General features: G+C 31.2%; 3 protein-coding genes across 3 annotated transcripts; 1 reads left to right on the top strand and 2 right to left on the bottom strand.

Annotated features, from left to right (window-relative positions):
* Positions 1-6,804: 6,804 nt before the first annotated feature.
* LOC132715148 (uncharacterized) lies at positions 6,805-12,007 on the bottom strand. The gene is made up of 3 exons (XM_060698126.1): positions 11,995-12,007; positions 8,972-9,532; positions 6,805-7,571 (listed from the first exon to the last, which is right to left on the bottom strand). The coding sequence occupies exons 1-3, from the start codon at positions 12,005-12,007 to the stop codon at positions 7,042-7,044; spliced, it is 1,104 nt and encodes a 367-aa protein (XP_060554109.1). The 3' UTR covers positions 6,805-7,041.
* A 412-nt stretch (positions 12,008-12,419) lies between these two features.
* Positions 12,420-17,785, bottom strand: LOC132715166 (NAD-dependent protein deacetylase sirtuin-1-like). The gene is made up of 6 exons (XM_060698148.1): positions 17,647-17,785; positions 15,211-15,546; positions 14,540-14,781; positions 14,083-14,235; positions 13,227-13,374; positions 12,420-12,547 (listed from the first exon to the last, which is right to left on the bottom strand). The coding sequence occupies exons 1-6, from the start codon at positions 17,714-17,716 to the stop codon at positions 12,420-12,422; spliced, it is 1,077 nt and encodes a 358-aa protein (XP_060554131.1). The 5' UTR covers positions 17,717-17,785.
* A 138-nt stretch (positions 17,786-17,923) lies between these two features.
* On the top strand, positions 17,924-23,107 carry LOC132715159 (dnaJ homolog subfamily C member 12-like). The gene is made up of 5 exons (XM_060698137.1): positions 17,924-18,091; positions 19,115-19,193; positions 20,075-20,214; positions 20,670-20,823; positions 21,248-23,107. Exons 1-5 carry the CDS (start codon positions 18,002-18,004, stop codon positions 21,334-21,336), a joined length of 552 nt encoding a protein of 183 aa, XP_060554120.1. The 5' UTR covers positions 17,924-18,001; the 3' UTR covers positions 21,337-23,107.
* The last annotated feature ends 1,437 nt before the right edge of the window (positions 23,108-24,544 follow it).

The raw sequence follows: 24,544 nt of genomic DNA, 5'->3' as shown, positions 1-24,544 counted from the left end.
ATAAGGTATTGATATAAAAAACAGAAAAACGGTTTTGCTTATCAAATATTTATTAACAAATTACCCGTTCACTCAGGCATATAGTCTGGCATAGATATTTTCAAACAAATAGTTCTGAATAAAAATCCATAATACGGAAACTTGATGCAAGTTTAATACATATCATTTTTAACATATATAACATAAACAAATGCCAAACATAAGTAGCCATTATTGTTTATACATGAAAATACAGATTATGACGTCAGTGGTGATTTCATAATCAAATTAGACAGTCATGAAAAAAACTCTTTGATCTGTTTTACAGAGAAAATTAGTGGGTCATAATGAAATTTCCCTAAAAAAAACTTCATAAAAAATAAAAGGCATTAATAACTGCAAGAATAGTTTTCGTTACATAACTAGTACCTGTATGGGTAAAAATGAATAAACATATATTATATGCTAAGTAAACAACAAAACAAACAGGAGTGTGTTCACCAAATAAAAATGCCCACAACAACTTAAATTTTGATAAAGAAAACGATTTTAAAGGATTTTCTATAAATTGTTATCATCTTTAAAGTTAAACAAGAGGGCCATGATGGCCTAAAGTCGCTCACCTGAATATAGGCCCCCGGGGCGGGGCTCATGGCAAAGCAAAGCTCTAGGCCATTTAGTTTCAGACCAGAAGATTTTTCAAGTTTTCACTATAAATATGTAATGAAAATCAATGACCCCCCAGGGCGGGCCAATTTTGACCCTAAGGCCATTATTTGAACAATCTTGATAGAGGTCTACTACACAATGTTTCATGCCAAATATCTAATCTGTAGCCTTTGCCAAATCAGAGAAGAAGATTTTTTTTAGATTTACTTATAGACATATAAGGGAAAACCTATGACCCCCCGGGGCGGGGCCAATTTTGACACTAGGGACAAAATTTGAACAACTTTGGTAGAGGACCCATAGATGATACCATATACCAAAAATCAAAGCTCTGGCCCATGTACTTTCAGACAAGAAGATTTTTTAATTTTGTGTTTTTTGAAATCCTTTTCTGGCCCTGTGACCTACATATGCAACAGACCGGAACCATTTGAACAACTTTGAAAGGGGACCACCCAAGGATCATTTCTGTAAAGTTTGGTTGATGTGCAGTCATTGGTTTCAGAGGAGATGTTGTTTATGTGAAAAGTTGACGACGCACGACGACGGACACAGGGCGATCACAATAGCTCACCCTGAGCATTGCTCAGGTGAGCTAAAAAGTTTTAAAAAAAAGATATCTGTCACTGATTAGTGTGTATTTCGTTTCTTTTTGGTAGTTTGGTTATTTGATTGTGCTTTGCTTAATAACTTTTATGTCAGACTCATTAAAGAATGATATATTAAGCAAAATAATAGTGTAAACCAGAGGAGCTTTATTTTCATGAATTATCTACAGGAATAAGTTAACTATAAATTGAATATGTATGAATATGTACATATAAGCTAACTAAATCCCAAAATTACGTAAATGGCTAAATACACATAAAAAAATAAGACTGTTGTATAAATATAATAATAAAATTGTTTAAGGTAACAAAGTCATTTAAACATGTAATTAAGGGGAAAATATGCCTTACAGTTACTCTGTCAAACACCAGGTAACTTGTATTATTACCCCTCACTTTTTTCGTAATGTTAATTTCCCATAGGCCTCTGGGAGTTATTCTTACTGTTAATGCAAGTGTACCACGTGACTACGAATTTTGTACTGTTACATAGGTAACAGTATTTTTTAATAGTATAAAATCTGGTCACGTGGTCTATTTTCTAAATAAAATGAAATAAAATGGCCGCCATTTTTTTTCTCGATTCATTCTTATTTTCGACGACAGGGCATCGCCGAAGTAACTATTACTCTGATAAAATTTAGTTCTTTGCACCCTAGAGTCCCTTTCGCGTATTAAATATCTTTTTGTTGAATAGTCAACAGGAAACATCCGTTTTCAACGGAAGTAATTATAATGTAAATAATTTTGTGTCAAACTGGAACATGCAGACAATTAAAGCATGCAATAAAGGATAATTTGACAATTTAAACCAGTGAAACGTTACAGATAGAGTTGGTGGACAAACATCTATATGATATCATCGTTATTTTCTAAATGCACTTTGTCAAAAACCATGCGAAGAATATTCTGGATGCATAAGGATCAGACTTCACAGATCATAACCTTATAAATGGGTTAGTGTTTTGTTTTCTGAATAAAACACAGCTTATTTTATGTTTATGACTGGTAGATATTATCACTTGCCTAAAGGATAAAAGAAAAACAGCTTCTCAAGTAGGCCTACAGTGCACTTAAAACTTGCAAGGTAAGGACAGTTTAGTTATTGCTTCTCTTGGCTTATTTTTGTAACGGTTGGATTCAGTTGACAAATTCAGATCATCACAGTATTTGTTTGGGGTAATAAAATAAATAACACATGGGTGTGTGGGTAACAGTAAAAATATCATCCCTCGTATAAATACTGTTACCCTCGGCTACACCTCGGGTAACAGTATTTTCCTCGGGATGATATTTTTACTGTTACCCACAAACCCATGTGTTATTTATATACTGTTGACACACACAAGTCATTGACATCATCCTTGTGTATTTAATCTCTGACGACACAAAAAATAAAATAACATTGTAACTTTATATTTTCTTTCATAAATCTTATTAAGATTTTATCCCCAGAAACAATAACTAGCACTGAATTATATTTCAATATATAGAAACAAATATCAGATGTATATGACATTCTATCTAATTACTCGTTTTGCTCTATTTTAAATTTGCGACCATTATACTTAACAGCCATATTACAGAAAATTGTATAATTACCTTGACAAATTTAAAAAATTTAATGTAAATTTAATTTTTTTTCTGGAAAAAAAAAACAAACTAAACACAAAATATAATTGCATTTTTTAATTGAAAACATCAAATACTTGTGATTAACTTCATCATTATGTCAGGTAGGCCAACTGCTTTTTAAACCTGTTTTATAAATTGGTATTTAAATGATATAATTATAGTAATAAAAATTTTACACAACATGTAATATAATACAAAATTAATACAAAATTCAGGTATGAAATAGCCCTAATTTACATGTAAAAATAGGAAGTACCAGTCCATTTTTCGGTGTCTTTGATGGCCATGAAATTATATAATTATATTGTTTTACTAAACTACTGTATCTTATGTACATGTACAATTATAAACACAAAGAAAATAACACAAATATATGTACATAACAATTATGCAATAAATAATACAAAAAAAGCTTGAACATTAATAACAAAGGCTCTCAATTAATTTTGAATGACTTAATAAGACTTTACAAACATTGTTATTAATATTTTTTCAAAGACCCATTATACTCTAGAAATGCTATAATCGTTATTACTGAAAAATTATTGTTGGTTTCTTGTAACAGTTTCCAAAAAAATATACTCATTTGCTGTATACATAAACTAAATTTTTTGCATCTTTAGTTCTGTTGGCAATTGGTATAATAAAAGTGAATTACTGTTATGTCTAGAAGTCAAAATAATACATTTGTACTTTGTTCACATTTTGCTAGCTGTATGACACATAACTGCATGTGCATCACTTTTTTAAAACATGAACATAATCCACTATTTAAACACATGTTTGACATTTCTAAAGATTAAAAAAAAAAATGAAATTCAGAGGCATAATGTGCCTTTAAGTAATAAACATATGAGCCGTGTCACAACAAAACCAACATAGTGCGTGTGCGACCAGCATGGATCCAGACCAGCCAGCGCATTCGCGCGGTCTGATCAGGATCCATGCTGTTCGCTATCAGTTTCTCTACTTGTTATATGGTTGTTATATGGTTGATAAGCGAACAGTATGGATCCTGATCAGACTGCGTGGATGCGCCGGCTGGTCTGGATCCATGCTGGTCGCACACTTAAATCTTGGTTTTGTCATGACATGGATCATATCACATACATGTATAAGGATACTAAATAAACCTTTAAAATGCTGTATTTGAAACTGGTAAATGTTTTTAATGAGGGCAAAGTCAAAACAAACATCAGTGAAAATCAACAAGGGAGGTAAGCAGTCACAGACCGCAGCCATTGAATAGTTTTATACTCGATATAGGTAAGGCATGCGATAGGGTACTAAATACCAAACCAGCTTGCACATTCATGCGCAATATAACTGTTCTCAATCCTGTTGGCAAACACATGCACAAATACACTTTGATAAAGAAATAACTATAACTTCTAATGGACAGTTCTAAAATCAAATTAAGCTGAGTTATGCCTTATATTGTCCTATAATTTAAAATTGTCACCTGTTGTGTTTTTTTTATCTTTACAGAATTTAAATAAGAAGGTTATAATAACTACCATATTAGTTTTTCTTCATATGGTATTTCTTATTTTTTTTTTTTCTTTTTTTCCAAAAATCCCTACGGGTTTTTTCAGTTTTTTCATTTTAAAATTAATTATACTTTAATTTTTCATATTCAAAAATACCAAAATGTAAAAAACAAGAACCCCTAAACCCATTCCCAAAAGGCCAAAATTGAAAATAATAAAAAACTGCCGTGCCCTTTTAAAAATCTTTAAAAAATTTTAAGAATTTTGACAAAGTTTAGGGGTACCCCTAAACTAATTTACCTAATAGCCCACCCACCCTAACAACAAAACAAATAGAAAACAAACAAAAACATTAATTTAAAATACAAGCAATGTATATATGCAAGTTAAAAAAACCAAGACATTGACATGTAAACAAAACTTATTTTCAATGTGGCTGTACAATATTAATTAAGATTATCATACAATTGATAATAAATGTAATTATGATACCACTCAGGACAGTTTTATTAAAAATAACATATTACGATTATGATATTTGTGATGATAATGGTGATAATGATGATGATATTGATGATAATGAAACCTAAAATAGCTAATATCAGTTATGCGGTGATAATAATGAATTATGATGATAATACTGGTAATGATAATTCAATAACCATAAAGAGTATAATGATAATTTCCAGATGATGATAATGAATGTTCATCACTGTGAAACACTTCTAATGGAAAAACAACACTATCTAAAAAAATAATGCTCAAAATAATGCTAAAAAAGCACAAAGTTTTTGTTAGAAAATTACCTTTAAGTTATTCATTTACTTACTCTATTTTGACTTTTTGAAGGGAAACATTGACAAAAAATATGGGAAATATACATACGTTTCATATATTGGAATGGTTTGCAATATAAACACCATATAAATGGCACCCAGTCACTTGATTATTATGAAAAAAAGAGCTGTCCGTAAGACAGCGCGCTCGACTTTTTTATTGCTTGCCAATAAAAAAAGTTTTTGCAGTAAAAGGCAATACAAGAATCTCTGTATTTTTAAAGTGAACAATGGCCATGAGCATTAAGATATTTAGTGAAGAATTATTTTATTATGACATAATTTATGGTAAAGTGAACAAGTGGATAGGAATGAATTTTTTTAGATTTTTTAAGTTTTTTAGTGCTTGCCTATAATACAAAACATTGACAGTTAAGGGCCATAATTCAAATAAAATCTTTGACAGAATTACCTTCTCCTGGACATGTTTGGGAATCATGATTGTAAACAAGTATTCCAACTTTCAAATTAATATCTCAAACAGTTCAGTCAAAAAGTGGACTGGTACTAAAAACTTAACCAAGATTCTAAGTCGATAAAAGGCCTTAATTTTTAAAACAAATCCTTGACAGAGTTACCTTCTCTTGCGTACAGATGGGGGTAATGATGTGAAATAGCATTAAAAGTTTCAAAGCAATATCTCAAAGGGTTAAGGCAATAAGTGGATTTTACCCATATTCAATGTATTTTCTAAGTCAAAAAGGGGCATAATTCTGTCAAAAACCTTGACAGAGTTATGTCCTCTTGTCTGTTGATGAAGGTCGTGATGGTAAACAAGTATGGTCAGTTTCAAAGCAATACCTCCAATGGTTTTGAAATAAAGTGAGGTGGTACAAAAAACTTAACCAAGCTCAATACACTTTCTAAGTCAAAAAAGGGCCATAATTCTGTCAAAAACCTTGACAGAGTTATGTACTCTTGTCTGTAGATGGAGGTTATGATGGTGAACAAGTATGGTAAGTTTCAAAGCCATACTTGTAATACTTCTGAAATAAAGTGGGGTGGTACGAAAAACTTAACCAAGGTGTGACGCCAACCCCGACGCCGGGGCGAGTAGGATAGCTCCCCTTTTCATAGAAAAGTCGAGCTAAAAATGAATATATTGATTTTAAGTTAATTTTGACAACAAATATTAAATGATAATTATGATAAAATATTACAAATAATATCAATGGTGAATGAGAATGGTTATAATGATCGGGATACTGATGAAATGGTGTAAGATAGAAAAAATAATGAGATGAAAAAAAAAATGTTAAGGTGAGATACAGGGGACAAATTTTATGAAATTGAAAGATAATTTTAAAAAATAAATGAGATAATGGGAAATTTTTGAAAAATGAGAAAGACAATATGATGAAAAGATGGATAAGTTTAAAGTTTTAATATACAGGGACAATTATAAGAAATTTTGAGATTTGTAAAGAGATAAGAGAGATATTTTTGATGAGATGATGGTTTTGATATTATGGTTTTAAAGGGAAAGTATATGTGATGATGAAAAAATGATGAGATAATGATGGACAATATTAAAGAGATATAATGGTAAGGTTTTTGGCTTTGAGAGGGCATTATTCAAAAAAATTTTCATGAAAGAATTCAAAAATAAAATGCACAGCTGCCTTATCAAAACAACATCAATTTGTGTGCTTATATTATATGGTTTTGGGACATCCTGAATTTTTTTTTTCAATAACAATTTAGAAACAATAACAAATGCTTTTCTATAAATGACTTGGGAGATCACTTGAAAAAAAATCAAATATATATATGTATATGTAAGTTTTCATTTGAAAGTGTTTATTTTTCTGTACAAACAAAAGTTTAATCTACTAAAACTTCAGCAGTTGTATCTCCTACATCTATAACCTCTTTCTCTTTATCACCAGCACCTTTACTTATCTCTTTTGCATCATCTGTCTTATTTTCTACTTCAATGTCTTTTCTCACACTAATATCAGCTAAGGCTTTCTCCTTGCTTACTACTCCAGGTCCAACTTTTTCACCGGAAACCGTTTTCATATTTTCGTCTTTAGGTCCAACTTTTTCATCAGTAATTATTTTCATACTTTCATCTTTAGGTCCAACTTTTTCATCGGAAACCATTTTCATACTTTCGTCTTTAGGCCCAACTTTTTCATCTTCATCATCCGTTGTTAGATCAATAACATCCCCTTCTATTGCACTACTGTCAGTGGTTGTATGAGTAAGGTTCAATTCTCTTGATGAATCCATAGTTGTATCTCTGTCCATGTCAGAACAACCTTCACTCTCAGAACTCGACCTCACCACCCTGAAATACTCTGCTTCCGGGAAAATGTACTTGTAAGGTGGGATGTAACAGAACTGATTGGCTGTAGAAGCAAAGGAAAAAATAAAAGTATTAAACCTATTAAAATTATCAACTTTACTGAAAAATATCAGATTTACATTATAATTTCGATAAAATAAAACATGCTTCTTTAGAAATATCTGGTATTATGTTCTATTCCATTGATAATGTATTAAGTTTGACAGAGAGTGCTAAGATTTGATTGCTTGTCATAATAAGCAAGTATTTCAAGATTCATGTTGATAACTTCTGAAATGTTTGAATAATGGGCTACAATAAAGACTGTACATGATGATGATGACACAGCAATCATAATATTTCGCTTTTTTCTGCAGAATAGACAAGCTAAAATCTGATGTCCAATTTAGCACAGACTTTTATGGTATTAACATAAATTGTTAACCCTTTCACTGCCATAGGGACGGCTTAAGCCGTCCCTGATATTTTCGGCGTATTTGCCATATGGATGGCTTTAGCCGTTTCTATAAAAATAGTAGTAATAATAATAAATTAAAAATAATAATAATAAATATAAAGAAAATTATACCATCGACAATTATTATTATTATACTAACAGATTTGGAAACATATATAATTATTATAATACTAAATACAAATAATAATAATTATATTAAATAATTAATATAGTAATTTCTTTAAAAAATCCTCTGGCAAATAGGTGAACAATAAATACAATAACCCTCTCGCAGTGAAAGGGTTAATATTTAAAAATTTCTTATAACTTTTCACACATTTTTTCCACCAAAGATTTATTTTTTTAAAACATTGATGATTCATCAACATTATTAAATCCAAGGGCCAGCACCATATAAAAGCAAACATTTATAATCAGTTTTTATAATCAGTATTTATAATACAAATGCCATGTTATTAACATTTATAAAAGCCAAGGTCAAACAATAACAATAAAACACTGGCAAACCTATCAAGACTCATGGGACTCATAAGTTACAAATTCACTAACATCACTTAAATCTAAAATCTAAACCTCTCAAATTACAAGGCATTTGTTTTCAAAAAACATCTGCTTAAATTTGGCAAAACATATTTGGATTGAAATGTAATTCTGTACAGCATCATTGAAACAGGTACAAATTTCAAATTCAATGCCCAAGATAGAATCACATTACTGTAAAAAACATACACTTAATTATATGTAATGTAAATAATTGATAAGGCTTTTATCTAAGCATTCGACATTAATGTAAGGCCTGAGTCCTCATAATTCATAACACCACTTTTGCTGCCATTATTCAATTTCATTAATGGTAAAACAGGGAATATAAAGAAGAATCAGACCAAGCTTACTTTATTTAACCATAAATTTCAGACTTAAGCTAAATCGATAATTTGTTCTTCAGTAAATGTAAATATATTTATATAATTTACGAAAAAACTTACTTCCAAGTCTTAAGGCAATATTCTGTCTGCCTGGTGCCCATATATTCCTCACATTTTGGAGATCGGTACTTGAGCCCGGTTTTTCATTATCTTCTCTACTACTACCTGGCTTAACATCATCACTTACTTTGCCATTTTCTACACCTTTAGACACTGGTTCAGTTTCAGAACTTTTTTCATGCCCTGTAGTTATTTCATTGGCTTCAGATTTGTCATCATTAACTGATACATTAGCACTACTATCAGCCTCTATCTGCGGCGAATTTTTACTTTCAGATTCAGGTGGGTTTTTGTCCTTTACTTCTGCTTGTGCCTCGGGCTTTTCTGTTGATTTACAGACATGCGTTTCGTTACTTAATTCCTTATCTAAATCTGTGCTTGATTTTGATTCTTTATTACACTGACAATCTGTACCTGATTCTTTTTCACTGTCATTAGCAACTTCAGAACCAGCAGTAGAATCTTTCCCTGAGGTTTCACTATTTTCAGATTGCTTTTCATTATCCTTAAACTCTTTTGCTTTTTCTTCAGTTTTCTTTTCAAACACATTTTTTAATTTCCCTCCCCGTTAGGAGATGGGGGTTGGTGTAAATACTCGTCCATCCCTATTGGGCATGGATCGCGCTTGCTTTTTTGTCCATCTTTTCCAAGTCCCCGACAAATTTGGGCGATTAAAAACAACAGTTCCCCGGATAACCCAAAAACCCCAAAAGTTGAAAAATTACTTTAAAAGGTGCCTTTTTTAAAAGAAAATCTGGGGAAGTAAGCGGGAAGTGTCAAAATACAAAATAAAAGTAACGGGTTTTGGTTTTCCAAAGAAAATTTTCAAAAGGGAAAATTAACGTAAAAAAAGAAATTGTTTCCCAAAATCAAGTTAGATAAAAAATTTTTAAACCCAAAAACCAAAACCCCCAAAAAATGTTTGAATAATCCCCCTTACTTTAAAAATTTTTTAACAAAAACACAACGATCCCGCAAAAATTTAATAATAGGGGAGGTAAAAATTTAAAAAGAACAAAAGGGACCAACCCTTAAAATTTTTTAAAGAGTGAAACTATACAAAAATAAGCAAAAAACTTTTAAAAAACCCATAATACCCGTGCCCACGACAAAACCAAGATAAGGGAATGCGACCACAGGGAAATCCAAAAAAAACCGGGGCCCTTTTTCGGCAGTTTGTTTTAAAAATTACCTAAATTTTGGTTTTGTCTAAACAAGGCCAAAAAGAAATCATCCCTTGGAAAAAGACCCAAAAAAGGCCCCTTAAATTTTCCCAAGGGGAAAACCCTTTAAAACTATAAGGAGTAAAAGCCCAATTTTTATCAACGTACCATCGGGGGAAAATAAAAATTCCCCTCAAAAAAAGACTCTCCAAAAAAACAAATGCGGCCCTTCATAAACTAAAAAATGGGGGGTTTTGTGGATCAAAATTAAAAGGGCCCCATAATGGAACCCAAAAATTTTTCTAGGAAATATCAAAAAACGAAACCTTTTAAAAATTGGGAAGGGTTTTTTTTTAAAAATTTTTTGTTTAAAACCAAAGACCTCACAGTGATTTTCCCCTGTATTTTACAGCCGAATAAAGGCTGTTTCCCCTAGCTCAAAATAGGTATATTTTCCCCTAAAAAAGCTAATATTTTCCCCTGAAATGCCCTGTGCACTTCTTCATCAGAATCATGACTTAACAGCATCTGACTTTTTATATAAGCTAGAAGACAGAAAGCTGTCCCTATAGCCTCTGCTATGTACCATGCATGTGAAATTGAATTGAAATGGGAAATTTTATAAATGTGTTGGTAAATTCCATTCTCATTTGTTGGAATTTGATTACCCCTTTTCTGATTTATTGCGCTATATTTTCCCCCTTCAGAAAGCCACAAGTCGTTTGAAAATTGGGAAAAAATCACTGCCTTAAATAAAGTCTCTTAAATAGTAATATCCAACCTAAGAATAACTGCAAAAAGACACACACCTGTAATCAAGCCCACTGCATGGTCAATATTAATAAAATTTTAATTATTGCACATAAATATCTATAAATAATTGCTCTCCATACATTGTATATATAAAGTATGTGTATAAATTATGAGATACAAATTTATGTTCAGGTGCATTAAGTATATATTAATGTTTATTAGTTACCATTTTAGTAAATCTTACTCAATAAAAAACACTAACCAATTTAGTGTTTCAAATTATTTTTTATAAAAACTGTTGATTAAATTCAGTCAATTTACCAAAGTACAGTAATTGTGCTGTGATTCATTTTAAATGCAGCGATTCTATTGGACAAAAAAATTATTTCAAACACTAAATTATTTCAAAAATTTATGGAAAAAAAAACCCACAAAGTACATGTACTGTTTTAACAAGTATTTTCTTCCATCCTTAAATTTACACCATATTTAATTAAAGGTTAAGATTAATTCATTTAAGTTCAACAGAACACCTGCTATACTTTACATTTACCTACATAAAATGAATGAAACTTAATACATGTATTTATCAGTGAAAGAATTGAAAAAATATACACCAAATAATCTTTCTTCTAGGTCACTATTTATAAACTTATTGCACTTTGATGTTATAGTTTATTTATAATTGAGCCGCGTCACGACAAAACCAACATAGTGCGTTTGCGACCAGCATGGATCCAGACCAGCCTGCGCATCCGCGCAGTCTGATCAGGATCCATGCTGTTCGCTAACAAACCCTATTACAAGTAGAAAAACTGATAGCGAACAGTATGGATCCTGATCAGACAGCGCGGTTATGCAGGGCTGGTCTGGACCCATGATGGTTGCAAACGCACTATGTTGGTTTTGTCATGACGCGGCTCATATATCAGATATAACTTTTGAGGATGTTTAGTAGACAAAGCTACATGCAAAGTACACAATAAAGATTTAAATGCGCTTTCCTATGTAAGTCTATGTAAAATAAATGACCCAGACAGAATGTCATTTGCTAACAGAAAATTTGTCTGTTTTTAGCTCCAGTGACCTAATATGCATCAAACAAACAGACTGGGACCATTTGTTTAACTTTTGTAGAGGGCCACCTAAGGATCGTTCCTGTGAAGTTTGGTCAAATTTCATTTTGTGGATATGTTAAAGATGGAGATATTTATGTTTAAAGAAATAGTGGATAGTGACACATGACTGACAATGCACAACACACATCATCATATGAAAAAAGGCTCAGTTTTAGTTTTCTTCTTTCTAAGTTTAACAAACTTTCTTTGGAATGTTTAAACAAATACACATGTACAAAATAAGCTCAAAATCAACAGACAGAGGAGGTTATTACATGTACTATTAAACTTCTTTTTAGAAAATTCAACTGCACATTTCTTTAATACACCTAGTTACAGTATATGTGTCACTGTAATACCATCTGATTGGCTGCATTAAGAGGTGTTTGCAACTTTACTAACAAAATAATCAATTTAAAAGGCATTAGTTGTTGCACACATAACAAAATTACTTCCTCTTACCTGCTCCATTATTTGTTCTTTAATATCATCACTGGAGCATTTATGATGACAAGTCATACACGTGGCTGTAGCAAATGATCCTGAAACAAACAAAAAACTATCATTCTTTTATGTCATCGAAAAAATTATGGTTTCTACAATTAAACCTAATGAGTTGCTTTTTTTAATGGACTTGTACACCTTCCATTTTTGGTACTGTCCATTATAAATTTTGAGGGTATCAAGATGAAATTAAAAAATTAAATATTGTCGGACTTCACAGATTTGCTTCATGGTCTAGCTCTATACTGGTAGCAATTGCTTAACTATAAATGTTTTAAATGTTACAGTAATAAAAATATTCCAAACTGTTGTATGTTGACTTATACCAAAATTTTCACACTGATTTTTATCTTCTTTGTTTTTTTATTCAGATTCTTATTGACAATATGACTTATTGTCAACTAACTTTTAATTCATAGCATTATATGATGTACATTGTTTATAATCTTAATTTGTAGTTATCAAAACATTGGCCCCTCTCTGTTATGGGTTAGAATCCCACCAGGAACCTTCAATACTTTAATGTGAGGAACCTATCCAGCTTTCTTACTGAAGAGTTATTTTTCTCAAGTGACTGCTCATGCCTGAAATAGTGCACCAGTGGTATTTCTCTATCAGGAAAGTAAGAAAGTCACATTATGACCTCACAAATGCTGATGCGACTAATACCCGCTACACCCCCACCCCACCCCCCAAAAAATAGTAATTTGCAGTTACCATGACACTGTATGACATTTTTAATTCCTGCCACTTGTTCAAGTGTGTCAATATTCTGTGTGTAGTTGCGTAATAATTTCCCATGATCCTCTATCAATTTTATGAACTTGTGACTCTTAGATGGTTCAAACTGACCTGGATAAATCTCCTGCAAAACAATGAATGAAAAATTATGCAATTTAACAGTATTTAAAATTAACCTTTTTTCTGTTTTATTCTAAAATAATTTTCTCATATTTATAATCATTGAATCAATCATTTTTCTGCTACAACGTATATTCTTAAATAAACTTCCATCTTCATTAAATAAGGCTGCTTTTTTCCTCTTATTTTCTAAAAAAAGTCGTAAATAAATTTGGGTATATCATGATTGAAAGTTGAACAGCCAACAATGTAAAGCCTGGTTATTTTCAAAACAGTTAAAAATATGATAAACAAGATCAACAAGGAAAGGCGGCGTTCAATGAACTGTTTTCAGTAAAACAGAAAACAGATTTGCGTAACAACCCCTTGAGATTTAACATTTTTAACTGCAAATGAAAGACAGAACAAGTAAATATTGTTTTCTTCTGTGGCAAAACTATGATAAAACTTAAAGATATTATATTTCTCTGGATAAAATCTTTTATGTTTTTAGTCACTATTAACTGTTTTCAAAATATAAATATGTTTGTTGACAGACTCTTTGCTTTTAAAGGTTTTATATTTTGTTTTGCATCATATCAAACAGCATTATATCAAATAGTAAGCTTAACACTTGGCAAGTTGCAAAGAACTAAGTGACCATTTTGGACTTTTGTTTGGTGTATATAAAGGAAAAAAAAATTAAGATATGAAGTGAAAAAGTAATACAAACCTTGGCAAACTTAAAGAAAGGTCTCTGATCATTCTTAAAGTATTTTATATCAAACATGGCCTGAGGGTCCGGAAGATCTGGGAAGTCTACAGCTAACCGGGCATATATACCATTCCGAGACCGGAAGTCTGGTATACCACATGACACGGATACCTAAAATACATTAATCTGACATGATACTGGATAGTGCTAAATTTTGTTTAACTTCACTTGGCCCTTATAAGGGTATGTTATCAATTCAGTCAAGCTTACAAGCCTTTAGGGCTTATACATGTATATCAGTTTTTTGGACTTGGTGAATATGGTTTGAAAAATTAATAGACAAACTTAATAAAACAAATATATCTGCAAAAAAAAAAAAAAATGCTTTGTCATGAGGAAAGTAGGTTTAATATAGACAATGAATAACCAAAAATTGATATAAATCAAAAAATAACAAATACAGGAAATAACATACCCCTGCTCCTGTAAGGACCATAATTTTCTCACATTTCTGCAGTAAATTTACAACATCTTCTAGTGTATTTATATCAGGTAGTTTGTTTCTGGGCGGAGGTTCAGATACCAGATTTACAACAAGTTTCCACAGTATATAGTCATCAACATCCGGTATATCATTTTCATCTGGAATGATCTGTGCCAAGATTGATCTCGGATTTACGCCATCTTCCATACATCTCATTACCCATGCCATCGGTCCTGTAAATTATGTCATGAAACTGTATTCACCAGATTCAAACAACAAAATGATATGATTTAAATTTACTTCAGTATCTCAAGGTGTAAAGCTACATGATCAGAGCTCCAGATTACTTTTTGTAAAATTAGTTTTCAGTTTTTTTAGCTACAAGATTTCAAATTCAATTAGGTTTTTTGAATTTTCAATGAGTTTTTATCAGGGGGTCATATTTTGGGGTATTACATGTATTTTATAAAGCACAAGATAAGCACCTACACCATCAGCAATGAGAGACTCAGTTTTCCATGACCAAAGTAACTATTTTTCAATGTTTAGACCAGGTTCTTTCGTATATTATTCAACTGCTGTTGGAAATATGGCTTTTATGTGGCAAAAAATGCCCTGCTATACATGTATATCAAAGTTCAATGATACTAAATGTAAAATACCTGCAGCAACGGCTTTCCATGTGTCTTCTCCACTAAGACTAGACCCTTCACTAAGTGCACTAACATCTGATTCTGCATCACTAACATCAATATCTTTCCCACTTGTTCCTTCTTCCATTTTAACATCATCATCACTATCATCAATATCAAGATTTCTATTTGACTTATCATCTCCAATTTTACCAGAATTGTCCTCTTTTTCCTTTTCAAGTTCATCTTTTTTAGCTATATCCCCCTCAGTTGCATTAGAATCAATTTTTCTTTCTTTGTCTTCTTCTTTGTTTTGAATAACCTCAGATGATTCAGCTTGAACTTCATTTGCTTCTGTGAGATCACCTTAAATGATACATGTATATTTAAATTTAATATGGTTGAAGTCAAAGACTTAAGAGAAGTTTTCAAGACTTTTAAATTTAATTTGTGTGTTTTGATAATAATGGACAACATCCATCACCATCACATTTGTCACCTTCAACACTCCAGAGATTGTCTCGTTCAGTCAGGGCTTTTTTTCTTCTTTAGCAGGGGCCATTATAGGGCAGCTCCCCCCCCCAACCCCCAAAAAAATTCTTTGAAATGATGCAGTTTTCCCAAAAATTTGAATTTACATCAAGTTTTTTCTTCCCCTTTTTGCAAATATACCATGTATTTTTTCCCCAAACTTAAGGGCAGGGCTGCTTCCCCAACCTGTGAAAAAAAAAAACCTGTTGCTACGCTCTTTCTTTTGTTTACCATTATATCAACCAACAAAAGAGGTTTAGCACACCATTTTGAAATAAGCTAAGCATGGATAACTTTGCTATTTTAGAAGCAGTTACTGGTGTTATACATCAAAGGTGCTTTATGTTTTGAAAAAATGGAAACTAGAAGCAATTTTTTTTACTCAAGCATTTCATATATATTTCAATAAATTCATACACAGTTTACTGTTACCAGGGTCATTCAAATAGAAATTAGAATGGTCTGGAGTCGGACCAATTTTACGAAAAAAATATGTAATATGTCTCGGTTGAGTAACAATATTACATGATTGGGCCATCTACCGGCCATGAACTGGCATAGTACATCACCATTCAAAAATCAAATTATAAAATAATGTTTTGTTAAATCAATAAAAAAATTACTAAAAACTAACCCTGGCTACATTATATTATCAGTTTTTACTAAAAAAAGTATCAATTTCATAGATTTGCAATGAAATTGGGAATTTTTCATTCCCGGTGTCAAGGTAAAAATCTACTGCTTATATTTGAAAATAGGTCAGAGTTTCATGAACTTTTTTTTTTAATTTAAGCATTGTTCAATGACAAAATAGAAATTGATTTTACAGAGAAAAAAATTAATGTTATTTAATCGTATCATGTAAAAATATTATAATATCTCATGATGTTATTTACAAATATTTGATGTTTAATTTGGTGCATTTTCAAAATGGCGCCATTTATCGGCAAATATTCAGAACAAGCAATCTATGTTTTTTAACAAATATGGCTTTAAAAACATTATTTTCTGAAATACTTATCCTTTTTTCACAAGTTTAAAGATTTTTACATAACATCATGTCGTTAAAATTTTCATTTTTGCTCTTGTATTTAATTTTTGCCCATTTCTTGAACACTTAACATAATTTGTGTATAGCAAACTATACAGGTTATACCGGGACATGTTTATTTGTAGCAAAAAAGGTTTACAAAGCGCGTTTCCAGACCATCCTATTTGAAAGACCCTGCTATTACACAGTTAAAAATTGAAAATAAACATTATTAAAAAAAAAAACAACTGAAATTTAAGTTTAAGATTATAAAATATTTGGGAATGCCCTAGTCAAACTAATTGTACTGCGTGACAAGATATTGTCCTATTTTGTGTCTGGGCAATATCTCGCCTCTACATGGTAGAAGCGAGATTCTGACCCAGATTGGCCAGAATGGCAGAACGTAAATATCTCAGAAACCAATATATAAATTATATTTCGACTTGGAATGACCATACACAAAATAACACAATACCTCATTGCGTAGTACAATTAGTTTTTAACTAGGCGATTAAGTCTGGTGAGAAGGCATGACAAACTAATGGGGTGAGAAAAATTATTCTATTTTTGGCCTTAAGGAAGGGTCTGGTTACTGTCAGTTTCAAATATTAACCATCATAATCATTTTTTTTTTAGACTCCAAATAAGCAAATAAGAACGAAATAATTTTCTATAAAAAATGTCAACGTGTTTTATTTTTTTCATTAAAATTTGAAGTGTTAACTGCTTATTGTGTAGGTTTAAAGGCAATATAAAACATCCAAGGGAAGCAACTCTCTCTACTTTCGGTTATGATTACGGAAGTCGGGACGAAGACACGAAATCAGCGGATTGAAGGCTAGCAAAATAATGACAAAAGATAGAATAATTCATGATAAATGTGTTGGCTATGTATCACTTACCATTTTGGTCAGCGCGATGATGAATCTTAATTTTTTTCCGGGGATTCGTTTCGGTTTCATAGTCCGCCATTTTGACGCGATTCTTTGCGCATGCATTTGGCGCAAAGGGAGAAACATTATTTTATTATTTATTATTTTTAAAAGAGACAAACATTTCAAATCAAATTGAAATTCTTGATAGGAATTATTATTAAAATTTACTATATATAAATATTAAAACTAAACAAAGTAAGCATTATTGTTTATGCATTTCTGTAATGGTTACTTATATATTTATATAAAGACTAGACCCTAGCTGTCAAATTATGTCAACAATGATAGACTAACATAAATTTTGAAAACAGTATAATTAACAATGAATGAAGGATTGAGCAATATATTTGGTTATAAACCAAACGATAACGAAGATTATTATGGTATCTTGGGCTGTGATGAGTTGTCATCCGTAAGTTTGCCTAAAATTGCCATCAATTTACAATTAACTTGAATTAAATTGCCCAGCGTCTAGATCTACTGTATATTATAATATTAATATATTATATTTTATAGTTTGTCATTGAATAAGTGTAAAGCATATCATGTTGATAGACAAACTACAAGTGCATGCATATAATTCATTATCGGACATGTTTAAATGATCTCAGCATTAATTCTCATAAAACCTAACCACTATTACATGTAAAATACCACAGACGCTTGGGGTTATGTGCGTGGCTCCCCTTCTTGATCCGCACTTGTATACACCATGCCTATTTTTATCGTGCAAACCGTACGTCAAAATATTTTTGCATATTATTACGACCCGGTCACATGTCTTGAACATAAAACATGTTTTCCGCTATTTTAACCACGTTTAAAAAAGTCCCTAGAATATCATAATTGAGCGTTGGAAAAAAATTGACTTTTTTAAAACGTTATGAAATTTTATTCAAACTTGTTCATGTGTTAGACACTTTACCGTCTCATACTAATATAAGCACAAATTTAAAACTTATTCTTGTAATAAACAATACTTTTAGTTTTTAATATTCAGGGGCGGAGAAGGGCGGGTCCATACTCCAAGTGTCTGTGTAAAATACATGTTCTGTATGACATGCAATGTTTATATATCATGCCCATTGCATGACTTTTTTCTGACCATTTTTGTCATCACTGCTATGAAATATGTCCATTATGTAATATTAGCATGGTTTAAATTGGACATGATGCGAAACTTGTGTGACTATTTTGTGTGTGAATTTTCATAATTTCTAGACATTAAATTAATTTGTCAAAATCAAATGTGTACAGTATGGATTATTGATCTGCAGAAAAATATTAACGATACATCAGTACCCTTTCTATCTATGACAGCTCTCAGGTTTTGTAAACCTATGCAAATTCACAGATTATAATATTGACTAATGCATAGATAATTCACAATATTCTGTCTTGTTTTACAGAATTTAAATTCTTTAATATATTCCAGAAAGAACAGATATCTGCAGAATACAAGGCTCGAGTTCTTCACTGCCATCCTGACAAACATCCGGATGATCCAGATAAAGGTTATTATTCAATATTTCAATCAAAATCAAGATCTTCTTATACTTTCCTCAAATAACAGTCATGTTGTACAAATCCACAACAAAAAATAGTAGCCCATAATTTCAGGATTGTTGTTTTTGCTTTTGTTAGAAGGCTGTTATGTCAGTACTAGTCCATTACAGTGAATAGTAGGCTATAATGGGTTTGTCTTTAAATGGAGTGTGAAGCCAAAAGGGTTCTTTAAAAAGCAATTTTTTTGCAGCTATCAAAACTTAGTATGATAATTATTAACCAAACTGAAATTACTACATAAAATAAATCAAACCAGCACAGTTATTACCGACAGACACTAATAAAAACCCTTTAAAATCCAAATGATAATTTTTTTAATCCACAAATGGCTATGATCAATATAATAGGAAAAAACTTAACAAATATTCATTATTTTATGTTAATAGTATTACATTAAATTTTTGGTTAAAGTTGACATCTAAGTTCTTTATGAATATAGTAAAATGTAGTCATTACAGGTGCTGGAAATATAGAAAAACATAATTTTTTTGATTTTAAAGTTTTTAGTATTATGATCTTTTATTTTCCTTGAAACCGCTGTGCAACTGATCCTACCGTTCAACATCTGCAGTACAGCAAACTGTTCGACTAATCATACTGAAATTTAAATAAGTGGAAAATGGATAAATACAGCACATCAACACTTTAGAGTTTGTCAAGGTTAATTATTCTCTACCAGTTTAGGTTCTTTTGAACCTTCATCAGGATCAAGTGCATAACTTGTAAAAAAATTCCTTAAAAGTAGTGAATAGTTTTGTCCAGAATGAAAAATGGACAAGTCCATTTGATATATTTAAGCCGTTTAACTAAATTTTAATGATTATTTCAGCTTTAGAGTTTGAGAGAATACAGACAGCAAAGGATGTTTTATGTGATGATGAGAAAAGATCTGTGTATGACAAATGGCGTCATTCTGGTATATCAATGCCATTCCAGCAGTGGTGCAATCTAAGAGGGGCTGTCCATACTGTAAGTTAAACCATGCTTTCAGTTTTCTTTATGTTTAAACTTCAGCCAAAATGTAATTTGTGTATCAGGTATTTTTACATTGTTTCAGATTTCAGACTTTCACCCAAGGACAAAATCTGAATATGTTGCAAATTGTCTCAGTTGGAAAGTTTAGTATTATGAAGGTTACATTAATTATGAAATGCAAAAGATGGGTAAATAAGTTGTTGTTTTGCATTGTTTAAAAGTAGAAAGGAAAATATTGAAACTTCATTTGTCTTTATTGTGTTTTCTTACCAAACACAAGCATTTATAGTTATATTCATTGGGAACAAAATATAACTTACTTTTACTGATCTAGTATCACTTTAGATTAAAGTAGCATCCAAAGATAATAACATCCAATATAATGCAGTCATACACCCGAAGATAATTACTCATGTTAAAATACAGTAGATTAATTGCTTGTACTTCAGTCAATGCACTGGATGACCCCAAAGAAAGAGAGTATGATACAGGATACAGAGGACTCTAACAATAGGATGAATCAGACGGACAGACACCCAGGCGAACATAGTAACACCTCCCAGTCAGCCCATATATCTAGTCAATTTAGTAGTAGAAATACAGGTATGACTGTTTCATGTTATGTACAGCAATTAAAAGTTAGCTTAAAGTTTATTTTCCCCCAATTAAGAAGGAAGATTGTTTATACTTGATCTTTTTACAAAATGAAGGGTTACTGTCCCCCTTTTATATGCTCAAAAAAATGTCATATGATGTTATAATGTTAAGGGTAATTAAGTTAAGTATAATTAAGACAAAACATTTTTCAGACAAGTTTCTTGATTGGGTCACTGATTATTTTTGATTACTCAAACAAATTTACATTCGGACATAATATTATATTGCCCCTCCTTGAGGTGCTCTTGTTTATAAAAAATCAAGTACATGTATGACAGTCTTTACATCTTTGTATAAACAAAAATGAAGACAAAAATATTGAGTTAATTAATACATTCTTTAACCCTTTTTTTATGCCATTCTTTAACAGGGGCAAGAGAGCAGTATGAAAAGAAAGTGCCATGGAAGAGGGAAGAGCCTTCAGAAATGTTGCGAAAATTTAGAAATTATGAGATCTAACTAAAAAAAGAATAACAAATTTGTCACTTGTTATTTTATAAATGTCAATATTGTGTTAAGAAGACTAAATGTCAAAGCTAAAGAAAAGCGTTGCTTTTCATTGAACTGATTATATGAGATCTAACTAAAACATTTTTCAGATATTATCATAAATGAACCGATGTAACCATATTTATTAAAATTTGTTGGTTGTTTTTTACATCTGCTTGTAAAAAGTGTGTTGAAAGTACTTAAGATGTGTTTATATACAGGGGGATCACTCTTTGCATAATATTTGCACAATCTTTGTTCAGATACAATATTTAAAATGTTATTTAATTAATGCATGGCAGGCATTCTATGTCATTGCATAATGGAAGTTTGTGTTTTGTACTGTTGGTTGGACTGTATCACAATGGAGGTGGTCTTTGAAAGTTTGAATTGGATATGCTTCACATTTCATACTTACAATTGTACTAATGAGTGAAATTTTTGTTGTATGTTGCATTTACACTCAAAGCATTCCATGTACAAACTGAGTTTGTTCTTTTAGCCAAAAGTGTCATAAAAAAGAATGTGTAAACAATTCTTTTTTATTCATTTTAACTATTTGATTTTGAAAATAAAATGAAACTTTCCTCAATAGAAACTTAAAAATTATGTGAATAGGGGGCACATAGATTGTTCCTCAATGTCTTATTTATACACATTAGTATATAAAGATGTGATTCTAACTGAATTTTGAGTATATTTTTAGTCTTTTAACATGATATCACTTTTTTTTCATGGAAATTTTTCCAAATATCACTCTTGTATCATAAGTCCCACTTTGAGAAAAATTGAAGCTACTTCAAAGGCCAAAGGTAAATGTCTTTGAGACCTGTATTAACAAGAGATAAAACTGGTTTATTACAGCAAATTGCATTTTCTTAAAGTTTTATTCTGAAAACAATATTAACAGGCAATCAGGCCACAGGAACCTGTATCATCATTTTTCTGGGGGTTTTTTATTTGCCATTTTCTTTCGCTGTTTTTATTTGCTTTTTTTCAAATATATTTATTTAAGGCTGTTTTCAAATGATACATGATATTTATACAGTAATTCATTGCTTTGAATCTCCGTATTGAGTTTGCTATTTTGTCATTTTAAAGGTATCTTATTAAGTATCAAGCTAGCTTGTTGTGTGTTGGTGGTCTTTCCATGGTTGCTGTTAATGCCAGAAACCATATGGATGCCATGCAGCTGTTTTCTGTCTCCTCCATTAAAAGCTAGAAAATTGGTCCTGATCTCTGACAGTCTTTTTTAATAGGTGCCTACATATATGTACCGGAAGTAGTTCACAGTGAGGCCCTTGTACAATTATATCTTCATTTAGATAACTGAAAAGGTGGGGTATGACCATAACATGATAATACAGTAAACTCCCGTTTTAAAGGTATTCAGGGGACCGTCAAATTAATAACGTTATATCCCAGTATTGTTATATAGAGAGACAACCAATTTGAAAACAGGATTTGGGACCGCATATAGGGTTATATCGTTATGCTTTTTATATAAGTTAGTCAGTGTGATATATGTATATATTATGAAATATTATTTTGGTATACAGAATTATTTAATTGTAATTTGGTTTGATAATCTTAAATTAATTAAAGAGGTTTTATTCTTTTTAATATATTTATTGGTGAAAGAATATTTTGTCAAACATGCATTTAAAATGTTCTTTGTAATGTTTATTTGGAAATTGTTTATTTTGAATATGTTGTTCATGACTGTTGTAATAAAATTAAGAATTTATTTTATTCATTTTTTTGTTTACCAAAAAAAAAGTGGAGCCTTGTCTCATCCAAACTTATTCAAATTTAGTAAATTTTCAAGTGTTGCAAATGATTTCAGTAAAATACATCATTAGGGAAGATCTATAGCTATTATTATAGTTATTTCTATATTGAAAGAGAAAAAAAAACTATAGTAATATTTTTGGTAACATTGCTTGGTAGATCATCTTCAGTGTTATAGAATAATTTATATGAAATAAAAAGAAATAAGTAAAGCCTCCAACTGGAATCTTTCAGATAATTGAAATTATGGGTTTTAACCTGACTTATAAAATACTAAAGAAATTATACTTAAGTTATTACATTTATAATTTGCGAATTTTAATTAAATTTGCATTATTACGTCTGAGTATTTTTTCAGACATTTCTGGGTTAGAAAACAGTGTGTCTGAAGATCCTTGCCACATGCCCTGTTGGCCATTATCCCCCTACTTTTGTAATACATACAATTTCGTACTGTTTAGAACTCCCATAAGCTCTTCATCATGTTAATTTTAACGAAGTCTGAAACTTTTCCAATGTTTTCTGGAAAATATATAATTTTGTACTGTTTAAAGCTCCCATAAGGTCTGGTCTTCATGCTGTTTATTGTTCCCCGCCTTTTCGAAGAAAAATGGGGGATATAGAAATAGGCTCCGTCCGTCTGTTCGTCTGTCACACTTTCGTGTCCGGTCCATAACTTTGTCATTTATCAAAGGAATTTGAAATAACTGGGCACAAATTTTTATTATAATAAGACGTTGTGTCATGCCCAACAACCAGACCCCTACCTCGTGGGTCAAGGTCACGCTTGCTCATTCAAGGTCAACATCGTCTATTTGAGGGTATATGTCGTGTCCGGTCCATAACTTTCTTATCTTTGAAGGGATTTAGTTAGACTTCACAATAATGAGACAATGTGTCATGAACAACAACCAGTCACCTAACTCCAAGGTCAAGGTCACACTTGGAAAGATTTACATAGTCTGTTATAGGGTATATTTTATGTCCGGTCAAAAACTTTTTCATAGATCAAAGGATTTTGAAAATACATGGCACAAATAGTCACTATAATGAGACGATGTGTCATGCGCAACACCTGCACCTACCTCCAAGGTCAAGGTCACACTTAGAGGTCAAAGGTTAACAGAGTCTGATATATGGTATATTTCGTGTCCTGTCCATAACTTCTTCATAGATCAAGGGATTTTGAAAATACTGGGCACAAATAGTCACAATGATGTGGCATAAGTATACTATAGGTATAGTACGTTATAGTGATTAAGCATTTTGAATTGATTTTTGCTATATTTATGACTAATTATTTCACTTTAAGCAGTTCTTTGTTCAAATGATATGCGCATAACATTTCAGTTCAATTCTTAAAACATTACAAAACAATTGTTGCCCT

This window comes from Ruditapes philippinarum, unplaced genomic scaffold (genome assembly GCF_026571515.1).
Source record: "Ruditapes philippinarum isolate M1 unplaced genomic scaffold, ASM2657151v2 ctg8004_1_1_1_1, whole genome shotgun sequence".
Lineage (NCBI taxonomy): Eukaryota > Metazoa > Mollusca > Bivalvia > Venerida > Veneridae > Ruditapes > Ruditapes philippinarum.
Note: the sequence above shows the minus strand (reverse complement) of the source record. Positions and strands in the feature narration are given on the sequence as shown.

Excerpts from the sequence above, each read along its gene's own strand:
- LOC132715148 (XM_060698126.1), bottom strand. Across the intron at positions 7,572-8,971 it reads TATTGCCTTAAGACTTGGAA|CCAATCAGTTCTGTTACATC; the intron begins GTAAGTTTTTTC and ends TTGCTTCTACAG.
- LOC132715166 (XM_060698148.1), bottom strand. The coding sequence starts at position 17,716 with ATGGCGGACTATGAAACCGAAACGAATCCCCGGAAAAAAATTAAGATT. Across the intron at positions 14,236-14,539 it reads TGGTCCTTACAGGAGCAGGG|GTATCCGTGTCATGTGGTAT; the intron begins GTATGTTATTTC and ends AATGTATTTTAG. Across the intron at positions 12,548-13,226 it reads AAATGTCATACAGTGTCATG|GATCATTTGCTACAGCCACG; the intron begins GTAACTGCAAAT and ends TGTTTGTTTCAG.
- LOC132715159 (XM_060698137.1), top strand. The coding sequence starts at position 18,002 with ATGAATGAAGGATTGAGCAATATATTTGGTTATAAACCAAACGATAAC. Across the intron at positions 18,092-19,114 it reads GCTGTGATGAGTTGTCATCC|AAAGAACAGATATCTGCAGA; the intron begins GTAAGTTTGCCT and ends AATATATTCCAG. Across the intron at positions 20,824-21,247 it reads ATTTAGTAGTAGAAATACAG|GGGCAAGAGAGCAGTATGAA; the intron begins GTATGACTGTTT and ends ATTCTTTAACAG.